This window comes from Nipponia nippon, unplaced genomic scaffold, assembly GCF_047370975.1.
Source record: "Nipponia nippon isolate SJK-2023a ecotype South Korea unplaced genomic scaffold, ASM4737097v1 scaffold_1, whole genome shotgun sequence".
Classification (NCBI taxonomy): Eukaryota; Metazoa; Chordata; class Aves; order Pelecaniformes; family Threskiornithidae; genus Nipponia; species Nipponia nippon.
The window spans coordinates 51,251,952-51,269,991 of NW_028262290.1; the positions used below are offsets into that span (position 1 = coordinate 51,251,952).

General features: G+C 40.3%; 1 protein-coding gene across 2 annotated transcripts in view; it reads right to left on the minus strand.

Moving 5' to 3' along the window:
• The window catches only part of LAMA3 (laminin subunit alpha 3), a 122,156-nt gene that overhangs the window by 12,738 nt on the left and 91,378 nt on the right, over nucleotides 1-18,040 (minus strand). For both annotated transcript variants that reach the window (XM_087754927.1, XM_087754922.1), the window contains exons 46-63: nucleotides 15,432-15,482; nucleotides 14,890-15,041; nucleotides 14,235-14,345; nucleotides 14,023-14,134; nucleotides 13,294-13,461; nucleotides 11,951-12,147; nucleotides 10,400-10,516; nucleotides 9,679-9,833; nucleotides 8,199-8,340; nucleotides 7,496-7,595; nucleotides 6,989-7,105; nucleotides 6,727-6,906; nucleotides 4,727-4,869; nucleotides 3,480-3,656; nucleotides 2,152-2,303; nucleotides 1,891-2,053; nucleotides 1,270-1,403; nucleotides 609-759 (exon numbers count right to left, since the gene is read on the minus strand). In XM_087754927.1, the coding sequence (XP_087611053.1) occupies nucleotides 609-759; nucleotides 1,270-1,403; nucleotides 1,891-2,053; nucleotides 2,152-2,303; nucleotides 3,480-3,656; nucleotides 4,727-4,869; nucleotides 6,727-6,906; nucleotides 6,989-7,105; nucleotides 7,496-7,595; nucleotides 8,199-8,340; nucleotides 9,679-9,833; nucleotides 10,400-10,516; nucleotides 11,951-12,147; nucleotides 13,294-13,461; nucleotides 14,023-14,134; nucleotides 14,235-14,345; nucleotides 14,890-15,041; nucleotides 15,432-15,482 (2,522 nt within the window). The remainder of the gene's footprint in view (nucleotides 1-608; nucleotides 760-1,269; nucleotides 1,404-1,890; nucleotides 2,054-2,151; nucleotides 2,304-3,479; nucleotides 3,657-4,726; nucleotides 4,870-6,726; nucleotides 6,907-6,988; nucleotides 7,106-7,495; nucleotides 7,596-8,198; nucleotides 8,341-9,678; nucleotides 9,834-10,399; nucleotides 10,517-11,950; nucleotides 12,148-13,293; nucleotides 13,462-14,022; nucleotides 14,135-14,234; nucleotides 14,346-14,889; nucleotides 15,042-15,431; nucleotides 15,483-18,040) is intronic.

Sequence of the window (18,040 nt, forward strand, 5' to 3'; positions counted from 1 at the left end):
ATGCTTACTGACTTTTTGCAGCATTCAGAAATTATCCAGAATATGTCACAGTGATTGCGAACATGCCTATAATATTATTAGATAAGTAGCGTCACTGCTGTTTTGGATGCCTTTACAGGTATAAGTCACCACGTCATTTTCTAAATTCTTTCTTACTCTGTTACCACCCATATCTAGATTTGGGAATAGTGCACTTCCATTTTTGGAGAATTTCAAAACCAAAATTGGTTTGGTTCAAATTACATCCTCCCTGCCTTCCCCCCGTTCTGAATTTTCTGCATGGCCTAATGGAGGAGCTACTTGGAATGATTTTGTTCTCAGCCTTGACAGAGTATTCAGCAGCCATTATACAATCATAAAATATCTGAAGTTGGAAGGGACCTATAAGGATCATTGAGTCCAACTCCCTGCTCCTCGCAGGACTACCTGAAACTAAACCATATGACATTAAACAAAAAGCAGAATCTACTAATCCGCCACATGGACAAAAATAACACTTTTAAGAAATTTCCTTATAGTTATTACTAAATCTAACATGTTCTCGAGTAAACGAAGTTTTTAAAAATGTTTTTGGGCCACAAAACAGACAGAAGCGTTCCACGAATTACCCCATTTGCTGCAAAAAACACAATGCCTTCATCTGCAGTTGTCTCAATAGTCTGCTCGTAGCGTACTTGGGTGTGGCTATTTAGTTCTTTCAATGTGACACTGGCATAACCAGTGCCTTCAAAGTAGCTTTGGTCAGTCTCTTCTTTATACCTGTAATAATTCAATGTCACAGATATGAATATATGAGAGCAAAAACTATTACCACATGGACTTACTGCCATTACAATTTTAAAAAAGCTTAAGTTAAAGCATTTGGTACAGGGCCACTAATGGAGCCAAATTCTGATTTAACCCAAGTAAAGAGAAAAGCTTCCACAGGCTTCTATTGGATTCGCCTATGGTCTTCAGAGAGGAAATCATTAGTGACTGACTTTTCTGCACTTAATGTTAACATTTACTTTATAAAGGAGCTGAATACATTAGTCCATGAATTGTGTCTGGGTATTGTAACATTTCAATTGCTGGCCAGTGGACTGAGATTGCCATAGATGTGAATCATGCCAACACTGAGGATTTTCTCTAAGAAATGTAGTAATGACCAAGAGTTAGGAAAAAAATCACCAGTTTAGCCACAGTGGTTATTCTTCTGGATGTGAAAAGACAAGAATTCATCACGATAAAATCACAGAACTGTGAAACACTTCTGTGTTTATATCATACCTTCTGCAGGGTTGTACTTCAGTGGTATTGACGTTAAATGTTCTCTTGAAGTTGTAAAGGCTGATAATGTGCTCGTTTAGGTTGTCTAATTCAATGCAGCCTTCATAATGAGGATAGTCTAGCTTACGTGGAGGCTGCAAAATAGTGTCATCAGAAACATTCCATCAACATCAGCTGACAAAATTTTACATTGACATGTAACTAACTGCTAAGATTTACTGCAAATATTAATAATACACAGAATATGACATTCTAAATATCATAAAATTATTACATCTTTGTATATAATATCCAAACCATCTGCTACCACCCCAGGAGTACTGCAGCATAATTTAAAGTGGAGTCATATGGATGGATTGGGAATAGTACTTAGCAGGGCTGGACGGGTTTCATGCTGTCCTCAGCAGATGAAATTCCATCATGCTCCCTTCTTTAAGTTCTAGCATACTATAAGCCAGACAGCTTCTGTAGGAAGTAGCATCTCCTTGCATCCCATCTATTCCTGCTGGCATGGATAAACTTTTACACAGCCTTTGAAAGACTGCTAGTTCTAACTTTTACTTGTAAGAACAACAGAATGTTTACCACAGAAATCTCTTTAAAAGACTAAGCTCTTTGTACCCTAAAATCTGGTGGGTATCCTCCAACATAAAAGACAACAGTGCTGGGATCAAGATTTAAGAGAACGTCGCTGTCTCCACTGCTTGCAGTCAAAGGGCTTTCATACTCTGGAGAAGTTGATGTTGCTGCTTTGATGTAATTCAGCTTTACATACTGGTAAATCCTAAAACCAAAACAGACAGGCAAAATATCACATCAGACTAATAAAAGATGTTCTGAGCAGGTTTTGGAAAAGACTGTTGTGCACTGTGGATCTTATACCTTTCAAACTTAACTTGATCCATAACAGCTTCCTCAGTTTCGCTTTGAATCACAGATGGCTGCACATCTATTTCTACATCGCCGTCTCCCAGGTTATAGACACAAGTGAGGTGACCATCTTTCACAGCCATACCAATATAGTCCTTGGAAGCCTAGAAATAGCAAAGCAAATAATCATTAATAAATGATTAATGTTAATGAAGGTAAAATACAGCAGCACTTCCTCAGAGACATCACCATACTGCGCGTGAGTCATAAGAAATCCACCCATCTAATGATGAGAATTGTTATTAAGTTTACCAGTTCTGGGAAGAAAATATTGTAATCTTATATGCTGCACTGATGATCAATGAATAGTGTGTTGCACTGATTCAGTAAATATAGTTATCAATTAATTGAACAGTCATGTGTGGCTTTTTATTTTTGTAACAATAGTAGCTACAATAATTTTCACATTTGTAACATCTTCCAGCTAAAGCCATGAAAACATGACACCTTTACTAAAAATTAGACTCAACATCTGTGAAATTAAAAAGATGTTTGGAGTAACACTCAGTCAAGGACAGTGGCTCCTACCGAGGTGACTGGAAGCAGTCAATTTCCCAAACAATTCACATACCGTATTTCACAAGTAACAATTAAAATGCTGTCAACAGATATCCTGGCCAGATATTCAGGGGATAAAAAGGTGAAATCCAGTGTAGAACAACTTCCTTTAAACAGCTTTCTGTGTATGCACAAGACTCTCTACAGATAGAGGTGCTGTTGGATAGCAAGACTTAAAAATACATGGGAATGGCATGCAGGAAATTTTGAAAATGTTTGATGGTGCTTGAGCAAGCCTGAATGCACAAGCAGGTCTGTACTGTTCGGCATATTCAGAAGAGAAAGAAATGAAGGGCTGAGGAACTGAATTTTAAAACTGACATGATCACTTTTTTTTAACCAACAGAGAAACTCCCAGTGACTTATATTGTGACAAGAGTCAAAGCTCTGAAGCAGGAGTGGGGCTGAGTTTGTGCTGACTGCTGCAGAACCTGATACTTCTGACAAGACTGTATGACAGTATCCATGACTGAGAAGTAACTTCCAAATGAGCAAAACAGCAAAGCATCAAAGGGCAAAGCAGTCAGTCACCCAACAAGTTACTTTGCCGGTGGAGGAATGAACTATTCTTCACAAAACACTTCTGCCACCAGATAATGGCAATTATAAGGAAGTGGGCCAACAGTAGCTATAAACTTCAGTCAAAATAAATCCTCTCCCATCCATTTCTCGAAGTGTGTTGCCTGTTTTAAAAATCAGGTTAAATCTCAAAATATACCTACATCTTTATTACCCAGGTACAGTACAAACTTATTTGATGCCCGCCGGGGGGTGTCTGATCTTGTCTTAGGTCTTTGGAGAAAGAAAGAAAGTGAAGTATAGCCTTCCAGATCTTCAAGGTCACTCGGAGGTCGAACCTCTACACCAGAGCTGCCATTGAACCTCATAGGAATAGCAACCTGTTAAGAAAAAAAAAATTCAGTACGTTATAATTATCTATTGCTACTACTCCTACATATTTCACTGTTGTGTTTAATTGCAAAGTAACCTATTACATATCCTAGTCATGCTACAGCCATCAATTACTACAGATTTGGACTCCGATCCTACCAAACAATATAATTAGGAAACAGACTGGATAATACAGTATTCTGTGTTATCAATACTTATCACTTAACACAGCACTTTTTTACTCCAGATATCAATTAATCAACCCTTACCACACCTCTGGCAAGTAATTGTTACCTTCAATACATGGACAGGGAAAGATGTGCCCTGCAGCTCTAAAGAGCAAGCCTATGAATTATTTAGATGTCTACATACACATCCTGATGCTCCACTTAGCTGGACTCGACTGTCTGTTGGAAATTACAATGCACCCCTGGTATCAATAAAGACACGTCCTATTACAGCTATTTACAGCATGGTCACAGATTCCTCTGTGATTCCATTGTAACTGTAGGCTTATTTGTGATGACCTCAGGGATGCTTCTCAGGGACCTGAGACCACGCTTGAGCAACTACAGCAGTTGCCTAAATGGAGAAAGGGCAGTCTAATAAGAAGATGCTAGTAGCCGACTTTCTAACATCTCGGGGCAGCTGCAGACATGAGAGCACAGGGCTACGTGACTTCTTTGGCAGTGTCAGTGTTCAACTGGCCACGTGTGGGTGGAGAGCCCTGCCTCTAAGCTGCAGAGCCGACTCTACCCCTGCTGCAAAAGCCACCACAACGTACCTTGGAAGGCAAGAGGCTATTCTACAAATAAGTATTGCAGAAATGCCCTGGAAAAAACCCTACAGGAGGAGGATGGAATGGGATGCTACTGCATCCACTCATTTTTATGTACAAATTACTATTGCTTCCCATCATCACAGTTACTTTAAGAGCTGGGTGGTGCTGTTGAATTAAATTTATGTCTGGTCTTTCACACACATTTTAACAAAATGATTTAGAAAGAGAAAGGAACAGAAGTACTGCTGTGTGTCTAAACCACTGAGGTCAAGCATGATTGCAATGTTCAGGACAGACCTTATTTGCAGCATCTCTTGCCTGCTGAATCAGCTCTCTTATGCGATTTACGTTCTCAGAGATGTTGCCTATTGGCATCAGCTGTTGGTTGATACTCTCAATCTTGCTGAACAGATCTGGAAGTTTGTTTGTCAATTTTTTTACTGCAATGAAAGAAAAAAAAAATCATTGATGATAGAAAGGATGAGGAAAACAGATGCAAAAATATGAATTCACTACACAATTATCAGAAAAGCAGTGATAAGGGTGATGACAGAACTGTGTTCATTAGTCCTACAATATTAGGAAGACCTCACTGAAACTAGCAGTTTATACAGAGGTTATTGTACTCCTGGAATTTGTGGCCAAAGGTATTTGTGGAAGCAGACAGAATCAGCACCAAAAATGTAATAGATAAATTCAGGTCCAGAAAAAAACATTAAATAGAACAGACAGGAATGTGCTCTCTAACATTATTATCCGGTGACCGTGGATGCTAGGGGAGGATGAGGATAATGCACAGCAGACAGAAGTCATGCTTACGTGCATTCCCTGAGTATTCCCTGGGCATTCTCCTGCTACCACTGCTGGAGAGTGAATACTGAGGTAGGCAGACTGGTGGCCTGAGTAGGACATGTCTTATATTCTTGTGTCAGGGTTGCTAGTCATCACAATTCAGTAGTGAGCCTTACAGTATCTGGGCAGGTTTATTTCAGGAGAAAAGGAGATACTATGAGAATTTCAACTTTCATTAAAACAGGAAACAATTTTTCATCTCCTCTGATTGCAAAAAAAAAAAAAAAAAAAAGACTGAAAGTATTAGCATACTGCAACCCTATGATGCAGGAGGCAAATAAAAAGAAATCCAGACCTATTATTTTTCTAAATATTGCTTCTAGCCCAGTCTTGTAACTGCAGGGATGACTTATGACTCTGCAATAACATAGAGGGCTAGCTCTTGTATTTATCTTATTTAAAATGTTTTCTCTCACTTGACTTTATCAGAAAAAGTTGCTGAAAAGATAAAAAAAAGATGCTGTTTGGGATTGTGATTCTCCCTTATTTTGTATTCAACACAGTCTCTAGGCAATCCATTTCACTCACTTTCAGCTAACAGACATCTAGCCTAAGCTAATTGTCTAGGTCCCTTCTCTAGTCAGTGTAGTAGAAAATCACAGAATCACAGAGTGGCTGAGGTTGGAAGGGGCCTCTGGAGGTCATCTTGTCCAACCCCTGTGCTCAAGCACAGCCATCCAGTGCCAGTTGCCCAGTATCGTGTTTAGACAGCTTTTAAATATCCCTAAGGATAGAGACTCCACAACCTCTTGGGGCAACCTGTGCCAGTGCTCAGTCACCCTAACAGTAAAAAAGCATTTCCTGATGTTCAGAGGGAACCTCCTGTGTTCCAGCCTTTGCCACAAGGGCACATTGATGGCTCATGTTCAACTTGGTGTCCAGCAGGACCCTCAGGTCCTTCTCTGCAAAGCGGCTTTCCAGCTTGGCCACCCCCCAGCATATACTGGTGCATAGGGTTGTTTCTCCTCAGGTACAGGACTTCTTGTTGAACTTCATGAGGTTCCTGTCAGCCCATTTTTGCAGCCTGTTGAGGTCCCTCTGGACGGCAGCACGACCCTCTGGTGTATCAGCCACTCCTCCCAGTTTTGTGTCATCAGCAAACTTACTCAGGGTACACTCTGCCCCATCATCCAGATCATTAATGAAGATGTTAAACAGGTTCAGACCCAGTACTGAACCCTGGAGTACCCTGCTAGTCACTGGCCTCCAAGTCTTTAGAGACCAGTCATGGTATCAGCTTTTAACACATACCACAGGATGGCCTGAATCACCTTCTGCTCTACTTGTCCCTTTCCACTGGCAATAAAGGAAGCTCAGAATACTAGCTTAGGCTAGGTGCCTAACTTTTTGATGACTAAAATTTCTGCTGCAAAACTGACTGTGCTCACCTAACAGTGACTTGGCAGGTCTCAGATAGCACCTGCAACAGCAAATACAACACTTACCTGAATTGTTTGCCTCCATCAGTGCTTTACTGAAGCCAGCACTCTGTGTGCTTCCATAGGTACCCTTCATTTTTTCCACATCTGCTTGAATTGGGAGCAGTTCATCCAATACATTAGTTGTGACATCCTTGGCACTTTTTACCATGTTCTTTGCACTGGTGATGATACTGTCGATGTCATCTGAAACACACACAAATGCATGTGCAGATTCTTATAGAATAGGTGAAAGAGGCAAAACAGAAGTCATCAGTAAGTAACTGACCTCTGTTTATCCCATTGAGATTATTTTGAAGAGTGACAAGATCAATTTGCAGTGTATTCTTCTTCCCATCAGCAACATCAAGTCTTTGCTTTATGTCTTCAAGGGTTGGACCAATGGCTGCAAAACAGTGAATGCTCTGTGTGAATTTTAAACAGAAATACCACCTTTCTGTTGGACAGGTGGTGTGGCAGCACCAGCCCGTGCTCTTACACAGCTCGTGTTGCCAGTGAGCACTGAATGACCGTTTGCACAGCAAAACAAGTACAAAGCTAAGGATTTGCTGGATGGGAGTACTGCAAAGGTGTACAGCATAGCAGAGGCGTGAAATCCACTTTCTCCCCTTTTTGCCATTGGAAATATCCATCACAAGATGTCCCATTGTAATGGAACTAGCTTCTTCTGGTTACATCTGTGCTGCAGAGCTTTGCTGAACCATGAAAATTCATGGTTCAATGAAAGCTTGTCATGCTGTGCCAACATTTCTACTATTACTTTCTTTCTCAGTACCTTGCAACGTCTTTTTAGTCTCCTGTGCTTGATTCAAGAGTGTACTGCTCTCAGTTTTTAGCTTTGCAGCTTTTCCTGATAGGTCTTCTCTCTTCACAGTCTGGTAATAGAAACACGGTACTGTAAGACTCCTTTAATAATTATACTAAAATTTAAAGAGTAAAAGAGAGAGCCCAATCCAGTTTAAAAAAAACAACTATACAAGGGCAGAGATTTCATGTGAAGAACACCACCTTAAATAAAAATTACCAAGATTAATTTAAGCATAATACAACCTTGGTCTATAGCAAACTTCTGATAGATTTTGGGGCATTCGGAAGAAATTACTAGCACACAGCTGTTAGATACTACTCCTCTGCTGAAGAGCTTGTGGGTATTACTACTGAAAAGTAAAAGAGAATACCTGAAATCACCTTCAATGATTACCGGGCTTGCCTTATGCAGGTCTCTTTATTTCGCACGGAAAGGAACAGTTAGTATTCATATGGACAGCCTCATCAGAAAGGCAGTAACTAGCCTGTTTAGTGCTGAACCAAGACTAATTCATGAACATGCAGAATATCAGCTCATATAATGGCCATGGACAAATACAGCATGCCAAGACACACGGGTCTTTTTTTGGTGCCTCTCTGATTGATAGTTAAAAAATCAAAAATCTAGTTGTAACAAGTTTACCATCATTTGGCCACTTATGGGTACTTACCGATAAAGCTGAGTCAGCTGCATTCCCAGCTTTGTTGGCTGCTTCCTCTGCGGCTTTGATGGCATTAATAATATTGTCATAGGCAGTAGAAGCTTCCACAGCACAGCCTACCAACTCGTCCTTCCTGGCACTGTTCTTTATTCTGTGGGAAACAGGGAGAAAAATGCAGCCTTCTGCAAAGACTGTGGCCTATGAGAAGTATCCTGGATCCACCTGAACTCAGTATTTTCTAATTAATGCCAAATCAGAAAATGTTTTTCAGTTAGATCTGTAATTTCATTCTGCAAAAATATCAAACCTAGCGGCAGACCAATATGAAAAGATTCTTCAGAAGATGGGATAAGTTCAGGTGCTTGGAAAAGGTCAACTGTGGGCCTCCAAAGAAGTCTTTAGATGATTAAGATCATGAGAATTCACCAAGGCACAAGGTCAATAAGCCACTTCCACCACAGCCCCCCAAATACACTTCACTTCAGAGAACTGCAGCTTCCCGATAATCTCTGGCTGGTCCAGCATCCTACAGGAGCAGCAGATGGAGCACAAGGTGGAGCAACTACACGACCCTTGGGCTTTTCCCCAAAAACCAGTGCAGCAGCTCTGGAATCAGAAGCAACAGACAAAATCTCTTGTACCCACTTCCCATAAGCTATGCAACCGCCCAATATTAGCTGCCATGTATTTGGTAGAACGGTGTCTTCTTAATTGAGAAAAATCACACTGAAAACTAACAAAAAGTTAATGAATTTTTTTTTCTTCACCAAGAATTTTCCAGCTGAATTAGGTATTTTGGAATTTAACTTTTTGAGAGTTTCTAGTTTGTGTAATGACAAAATGCAAACAATTTGCACAGGAAAAAAAAAATCAGGATTTCACTTTTTTCATTTTGTTCTGATGTACCATAGAAGGCCTCCAATACCTCACTCATAATTCCAAGTATGTACAAGTAATGGAGAGAGAAACACTTGATTCCTGTCAAGTTTCTCATGTTTTTGCCTTTCTAGAAGATTCCTCGAAGGATGAGAAAACTATAGGAATTCTTTTCCTCACTAGTGCTAAACAGGCAAGTCTGAAGACTCTTCCAAGACAACATTTCTTCCAATTATTTGCCAATTCATTGACATTATAAAGGTATCCCTGAGTATCAGTACAGGAAATAACACTACAGAAAAGATATTCTAAACATCTTCCCACTCTGTATATGAGGATTTTCTCTCATTAGTAAGAAGTTAATGAAGTGCTAATGCAGTAATATAAAGCTGTATTATGGGAGTCCTCACTTCTGGGGGAAAAAATAATCAGGAAAAATACAGGAAGATGTGGTTTGGAGGGAAAAAAGAAAAGAAAACACCTGTACATCTTGAAGAAGCGGAAAAAGACAAACCGAATTTCTTTCCAACTTTGCAAGTGAAGTTACAGACAGAGCATTGCAACTGTGGATGTTATGTACAAAAATTGCTCATTTACAGGAATAGCAACATACTCTTCCAGTTGTTTTGCCAAGTCTTGCAAAGATTTGGCATGTTCCTCAGCCCTCACCACCAGCGGTTCTTTGCTTGCTGATAAGGAGTGATTTGTCAGCTTTTCATTCATATCCTTCCTTGCTCCATCCAGCTGAGCAGCCAGGCTTTCATATTCCTACGGGTTTATAAAGATAAAATTTTATTTGTATTCATATATGTTTGATTTTACCCTCGTCTCCTTCAGTGTTACATATACCTTGCACCTGAGGAGACCAAAGGGAAAAACATTCCCTTCCAACTTACTCTGCAGGTTACTGGAAACACCTGCTAGTCATTACATTATGCTTCTAGACCCATTATGTAAAAACAAACCCTACCATACTGAGTCAGACCAAAGGCCCTTCTAGCCCAGTACCCTGTCTCTGACAGCGGCTAAAAGCAATTGCCTAGAAAGAAATACAGGAATATCACAATCATTTACAATATCTCTCACAGACATTCTCCCAAATTGAGATATCTGCAGTTCAGTGTCTTCCTCAGACACATCACAACCTTCAATAAGCTTCTCTTACAGAAACCTGTGCAGGCAGGCTCCTCTTGCACCCAGGATGAGCTGTGAGATCCTTCCCTTTTTGCGAGGCTCAGATTAGCCTCGTGTCCTAGCCACAGAACTATGCTACCCATTACAGTGACAGCAAGATATTGGGGTTTTTCACCTTAACTTAAGAAGATTAACTATACCTCTTTGCTCTTCTGCAATAATCCAAGTACACTGTTAGCTTGCGTCAGGGAAGATCGGGCAGAGCTCAGAATATCCAAGACACTGTTCTGTTCTACATTTGTCTCCTCAATCCGTTTCTGAGGAAAAAGGTTGAAAAACATGTGATTGTGTTAAAAATGAGAGGCAGCAAAAACCACATCTACCTAATCTAGCTTGCAGTAGGATTTACCAAAGGTACTATCGCTGTGTTAATCAGATGCTTATAGTGTTTAGGGATAATGCTATCCTACTGATTAGAAGAGTGAGAAAACTCAGGAGTCTGCGGTAGTAGAGCATACAGCTGGACAGCAGGGTACAGTAGTTCAGTTATTAAAGCTCAAACGAAGCAGAAGTAGTATGGGTCAGCTGAGATGAACTGTCAGGACAGACCATCTAAGTGTCTGATCCCTCAAACCTGGAAACTTCAAACCTGAAAACTTTAAAAACACCTCCCTGGTAACTACCCTGATCTTTTCTGTTCTCTCAAAGGCAGAAATAAAACGATCACGCTATCCCTTCATCTTGGGATGTCACCAGAAAGGGGGTGGGAAGCCTCCCCACCTTATCCTCTTGAAAGCTCTGAGGAGAAAACGAATGAAGCTCCTTGGTCTAGAGCAGCCCTGTGACAATCCACAGTATAGCTCTAGGGTAATGGCACACCACAAACACAGCCAGACAAGTGGTGTTGCAGGTAAGGATGCGTTAGCTCTCTTCAGTTGGGTTTCTACCATTGTAACATGTCAAATCTCTTTCTACCAGAGAAGCGTATCAGAGATTTATGACTTGTACAGACACATCCATCTTTTAACACAGCTGTGCATACTTATGTGGCACACTTATTGTAGAGTCCATGCGCATAAAGGTACAATTAATATTGAAAGGGACAGCTTAATGTAGAAATTCTTTTGTTCGAGCGGTGTTAGCAAACTGGATAGACATGAGTGTGCTAAAACAGTGATATATTTCAGCAAGACCGCAATTAATTTAAAAGAATGGGTCCTGCAGCACGCCCTTATTTCTTGTACTATTTCACCAGCTCTAAAAATAAAGCACTGCTCAGGAATGACAGCTGTTTCTTGTCACCTTTCTGATGAGACCTCAGAAGCAGTTCTGTAGAATATTAATCCCAAATAATTTAGCAGTATTGCACACATCATTGCTCCCATATTTCATGGCTGTTAAAGTCAAATACTTGAAGGAACTTATTATGAAAAGTGCATCAGCATCAAGAATTTGAGCTATAATAGGAAACAAAAAAGCTAGTGGCAGCTGAAGAGAAGGGCTAGGCAGAGTCTCCTTCCCCGCTCTCACCAGAGCTATATCTTGGTAACGCTGTCCTAGTCACATAAAGAGGCCACAAGTGAGAGCAGACTACATTTATACCTGCCCATACACACATCAAAAGATGGAAAGAGACCTTGGAGAAAGTCTGAAGAATTAGTGCTACTTGGCTTTGCAAGGTCAAAAGCAGCAATCAAAAGCACTTCTTATCTCCTGAGGTTTAACTTTCTTCTCCCGAACCCCGACATTACCTTAATTTCTTCCAACAGAACTCCATTATCTCTGCTTAAGTTTTCAGCCTGCTTGATTTGTTCTGTTGCCTCATTCAGAGCTTCACGAAGGTCAGTGATTTTGGATTCGTATTCATTCAGTGAATCCCTCACAATTTTAATAAGCCCATGATTTTCTTGGTGGTACTTTTGTAGTTCATTCTTAATACGTGCCAGTACTGCAGTATCAGGACCAGAAAGAAAAGGTTTGTTCAGAGGAGAGGAGAACCAGAACAAACTTCCTTCGAAAGGGCTTGACATTTAGGATTAGAAAGCTGTGGTTGTGTGAAATACTGAGCATCCTTTGCAGTGGTAATTTCAGTGTTACTATAGCAGAGATGCTATTCAGCATCTCACTGAATCAAATCTGCTCACAAGTTTGCTGCTGCAGACATAGAGCACAGATAAACATTTATTTGGCTATTTCTAAATTAGGTAAGGATGAAGATGTTCTACAAATACTGAACCATTTTTTTATATGGAACTAATACCATTTCATGAACAATTACATCTACAATGTAGACATCTACATCTGCGCTAGTCATCAAAGCTTGGTCTGTAATCAATGGAGAGATACGGGCACATTTCATCTCAAAGAAGGTAGAAATATAAAAGGGGTCAAATGAATCACACTCTTAAGAGTGCCCATTTCACTGCCTACAAGATAGGATACAGAAGAGTTACTCAGAGGTAGGTATTAAAGTCCAAAGTCAGAGGAAATTACTATCACTTATAAGGTCCTTCACATTTCTCAGCTATGCCCCTGGTTAGGAGATAAGGCTGTGACTTTGCTGTTCTTGCTGTCTCTAATGTCCGGAATCAGGTTTCTGAATGTCCCAGTCATACGCATGCAGAGAGCACAAAAGGGAGTGCAACTAGTGGAACTAGGACTTCTGAACTTCCTTATCCTTGTATGATCTGTCCCTCGGACTACGCTAGCAGCTTCTTAAAATCTGTTGTTAAATTACATGTGCAATTCCTCTAAAATAGCTGCATATGCCATATTCTCTATATTACAATACACCAAAGCGCTGCATAAGGGTATTATGATTGGCTATGTCTTTATTTTACTGAGATTCATCTAGTTATTAAAGAAGGATCTATTGGGTTTCTTCCCCAGCTCAACTCGGTTTCTTCCATAACAAACTAAAAATGCCTTTAAATCCCCTCCAGAACTACCACTTTCCTATTGACTAATGACCGCTGCAGATCCCAGGGCTACATTGCAAAATGCCCCTCCCTGCACTCCATCCCAAACAATCAATAATGCTTCAGATTTAAGAGATCTTTCTAGAGAGTAAGAAGCTGAGAGAACAAGCCCTTACGCAGCTGAGCTTCTGTTCTCTCCTTCTGCGCCTCTGCTTGAAGTTGGCCAAAGTTGCGGTTTCGCATCTCTGTCATCATGCGTTGAGCTTCAGCCAGTTCTTTGGCAGCATCTCCCAAGGGCAAGTTGTTACCTTCTGCATCTGTACCAGCTATTTGTTCCAAGAGCACTGAAAAAAAGTATTGTCAAAGTCAAAGAGAGGATGCACTTAAGCCTATACGAAAGACACAAATGAGAGGGCTGGTCTCTTTTCTGAAAAAGGCATACCTATTCCTGAACTCCTTAAAGAAGCAGATCCATTTTGCATTAATTGTATTAAGCTGAGAAGTATCCCATGTCACACAACCAGAGCTAGTAAGATGGCATCGGGCTTGAAATTTGTCCCAAATGACCAAGTTCACAGAAATAATTTTAAGTTTCTAACTCAGAAGAGCCTATGATAGCAACCCAGACTAAAGTCACACTAAAGTCAGGATAGTCAATTTCTTGCTCTAAATGCCCCTGTGGTAAAGCTTCTCTGTCCCTATTTACTATATAGGGAAGGTAGGCTCCTAAACTAACATTATATATTAGATTTCTAATAGGAAGAGTGAATTCCACAGTATGTCTAAATTCTGATTTATGAAGTTGTTTTCTAAGAAAACCTCTCATGCTTAATTATGAATATTGCAAATAAACTGAAAAGATTCCATAAAACAAAACACGTTATGGAGTTAGAAACTATTTTTACCTTGTATATTGTTGACAACTATTTGTATTCGTGAAACCAAATCCTTTCCTTTCTGACGAGTTTGGCCAAAATTATTAAATAATCTCTCAGCTGCTTTGTAGTTCATTTCAGCCTAGCAAGGGAAAAAAACTGATTAGATTAAAAATATCTGGACACAGCATGCTAATGTGTAGTCAAGAGATGTGTATTTTTAAATTGATTTGGTAAGTCACCTTTTCTTGGAGAGCATTTACATCATGATTTAGGTTAATGAATTCTGTCTCTAACTCATCGGCCTTTGAACCCTGATTATGAACAACGGAACGGTAATTGTTCAATAAGACCTGAAAAGAAAGAAAAAGAAAATCCAATATATCACCCATACACAGGGAGACAAAAACCAAAAATTCACTGGGTTAGATCTTTACCCAAGGTAAATAAAAGCAGCATTACTGACATGAAGGCTGACCAATTGCTGCCCAAAATCTTGGCATTTTTTCTGTGAGTATAGCAACTGCTATTCCAACCAAAGAATATCTTTTTAGGATGAACTTTGGTATTGGCAATTGGAATGTTGGGGTTTTTCGGTGATGCAGAGACATGAAGTGCTGGAAAAAGACAGGGCTATAGGGAAACCTCAGAGATACAGCTTTCAAGGTGAGCAGGCCTCAGAAAAAGCAGAGATAGATACTGATTCTCTTTCAGAGCATGACATGGAAACAACACCTGTCTTCTAACAGGTGAAGCCCAGTGCTGTCAGCATCTGGTATTTGAAATCAAAAGTTGACATATGTTTCCTTGCAAGCTGACAAAAAGATGGCATAAGTTCCTAGGTTCAGCTCTTATCCGCTTAATCTGAAATCCACTTTTCTGTTTATGTGTGCCTACCTTTAAGTCCTTGATGCGTGTTTCCAGCTGTCTCATCTGCTCCAGTGTGTGGGTACTCGCATGGACGTTTTGCAGCTGGGCCTTAATCAGCTGAAGCTCGTCACCTATTGTGCTCAAATCCTTCAGCAGTGTAATTACACAGCTATCGCAAGCTGGAGGGAGCATGAGCAAAGGAAAACAATACATATTATTGATATTTGGTGCAGAGAACATTTCACTGAGTACATTAATAAATGAGATGCAATGGAAACACTTTGATGCTTTTCACCTGGTGCCACCTGAAGAACAAAGGCAACAACGAAGCCCACAGTATTGAGGAGAGAGACCAAAGCCAGAAATAAGGAGGAGGCCCCATTTACATCTGGGTAGCTGACCACCTCCTTTATCATTTTTCCAAGTGTTTGTTTGAATGTTTGCTTTTAAAAGATTCATTACAGGACGCCTCCAGTCCTTTTTAAGCTCTGACACCCTTAAAAGAGTCATCAGTATGTATCCGAAGCCAGCAGAAGGCAATCTAAGTGCAGTTCTATTTTATCACTTACGGTCACAGTCTTCATTGGGATCCACATCTTTTGGTTCGTTATTGAAACATTCTGAAATCACAAGAATGTCATCAGTAACCAAAGTTTTCTTATGAAAATACTCCTATTACATTTTTGCCCTCACTTTTTATGGTTGGCAGCCATTAAAACACAGTGCTGCCCTTTTGTAAATCCATACCCACTGTGAACAAGCTGAAATCCCCAGAAGGCTTGAGCATGCCAAAACACTCAGCTCCCGCTTATGCCTTGCTGTGATCAACACCTTTTTCATCCCTCAAAGGAAACTGACTGTAACTCCCCCCCAATATATGCTACTTGGGTAGCCGCAGGAGGCTCTCACATCAAGTGTGCTGAATGCGTTGCTAGAATTTGCTCAGAATAACGCCACCGGGATTAGAGCCAAGACTATATTGTTAAAGCGTTTTACCCAGGACACAGGTTCAAACCCCTTTATCTACTTTAGCATCCATGTTCAAACCACAGATTCTGATTCCCCAAAGGATGTCTTACCCACAAGGAACTGAGAAATGTTTATGGCCTGCCTTCATACCTGTCACAGCTTGCAAGATTAAGGGATTAATCAAGTTTGAGAGAAATCCACAGTGTATGCATGGAAGGAGCCACTGTATCCATCCCAAGGCATGGAGCTCCATCCCAAGGCATGGAGCTTGGACCACAGGTGCAGGTGATATATAACAAATATTGCCCTCAGACTTTCCAACAAGCTAGCACAAGTGACTGCCTGTCCAGTGTGCTGTTTTGTTCTGTTTGTTTTACAAACCCCGTTCTAGGAAGCTTAACACTCTCCAGCTGGGATTGTAACATCCTGGGATCCTAACTTCTAGGAGGCAAGAGAGGAACTGGCTCCTAAAAATGCCGTAATATAAGACAGGAATCTCCCCATCTTGATGCCCAAGTCCCTTTTACAAACCTTGGTCCTACTGCCAAGCTCTCATCTCCTCTTGAAAATGAAAAGGGCTGTGCGTATCTTTTGTCTTTTACTCTGAAGGAGAAGGATGCACTCAGGGTATAGGCTGTTGCTGTCAAGAGTCAGCAACAGCTTGCAACTGTGAGAGATTACAGTGATAAAATTGGACCTGAACTTTAACAGCAGCATGAAACAGCCTGGAACAAACTGCCTAGCTGTGCCATTTCCTTTGGCGCTTGCACATTAAGTCATCAGGAAGTAAAATGGGATTGGTAGTGAGCGCTGCTGCCAAAAGGAGACAAGTCACAGAGAATATATTTGTAAGAGAATGAAGGAAATTATTCCAAAATTCAAATACCCGTGCAGTTCTGCTGTTGTGTAATGCAGCTAACACCAGGCACATTTCAGCTGTCGCTGTGAAGTACCAATTAAATAAAACTATTATTACAGCTTGTGCACAAACAACATCAGCCAAGAAATAGTGAAATGAAAGAGTCTGGCCAAGTGCCGAACATCACGCACAAGAAACCTGCTAGAACATGCTGTGCTGATGATCACAGAGGGTTTTATTCCTAATGCGGAGAAAGAGATGGCTGATCAGAATATATAGTTGGAGACAAACTGAAAACAAACTGGCATGTTCAATTTTGCCCCGGATTAGTTTGTGCTAGCAAACTTGCCTCAAAAAGAAAGAAATGACAAAATATCAAATGCTGCTTGGATCTGTTCCACACAAGGTATAAATATAATAAAGATGTATTACTTCAATGATGAAATATGAAATTAGAACTAGCTATTGAAAAATTGCACCAGCTGCCAACAGCAGTTCACATCACTTGCTGGTTTTCTAATTTCTGTGACCGAGGAAAGATAAGGTGATCCTTGGCAGTCATTTCAATGCAGTATGAAGAGCAGTGCAGAGAAACGAAGAGCATGGAAGTATTAGGAGTTATCAGTTTGACACTTCACTAACATCTGAGGAGGAAAAGCTGCCTAAAGGGAAAGAAAAGTGTAATTTTATTGGGGAATGAAAATATGGGAGAATCAAGGTCCTTTTCAGGAGCAGTGGCCTATGTGTTTCTGAATAGAAATGAGTATCCCAAGGGATTGAAGTGAATTGAGGTAAAGACAGTCTGAGGAATGTAGGCTCAGGCCCCTTACATCAGAATTATAATAGATAAAGCAAACACGTGCCAGTGGCATAATATTCTTATAAGAGCTTACTAGTAGTTCAGTACATGTGTGACCAATACTGGGAAAATCACAGATGTCTTAGATGGCAGAATGGTGTGCAACAGGATTTATAAAACAGCCTCCTGAGTCAGGTCCTAACTTCCACTGTAAACACAGTTAGCTTGGATACCTCAGATGGCAGTGCCTGATGCAGGCTCTGAAGATGTCACTGATCTGTCCCAAATACATTTTGAAAAGGCATATTGAGACTGCTCAGTTTCATAACCCCATAACACAGACTAGCAAGATATGACTTAACCATGTCAGAAGACGAACCATAATGCATTTAAAAACATACCCGTGAAACAGAAAAACAAAACAAAATTGGTAGTATTTATGAAGGAAAATACATGATAAAATGGTTTACCAGGGTGAACTCGATTACTCAGGGAAGCCCTTGTATTACCATGGTGTTATATTTTAGGAAACCATACTTTTTGTTAAAAAT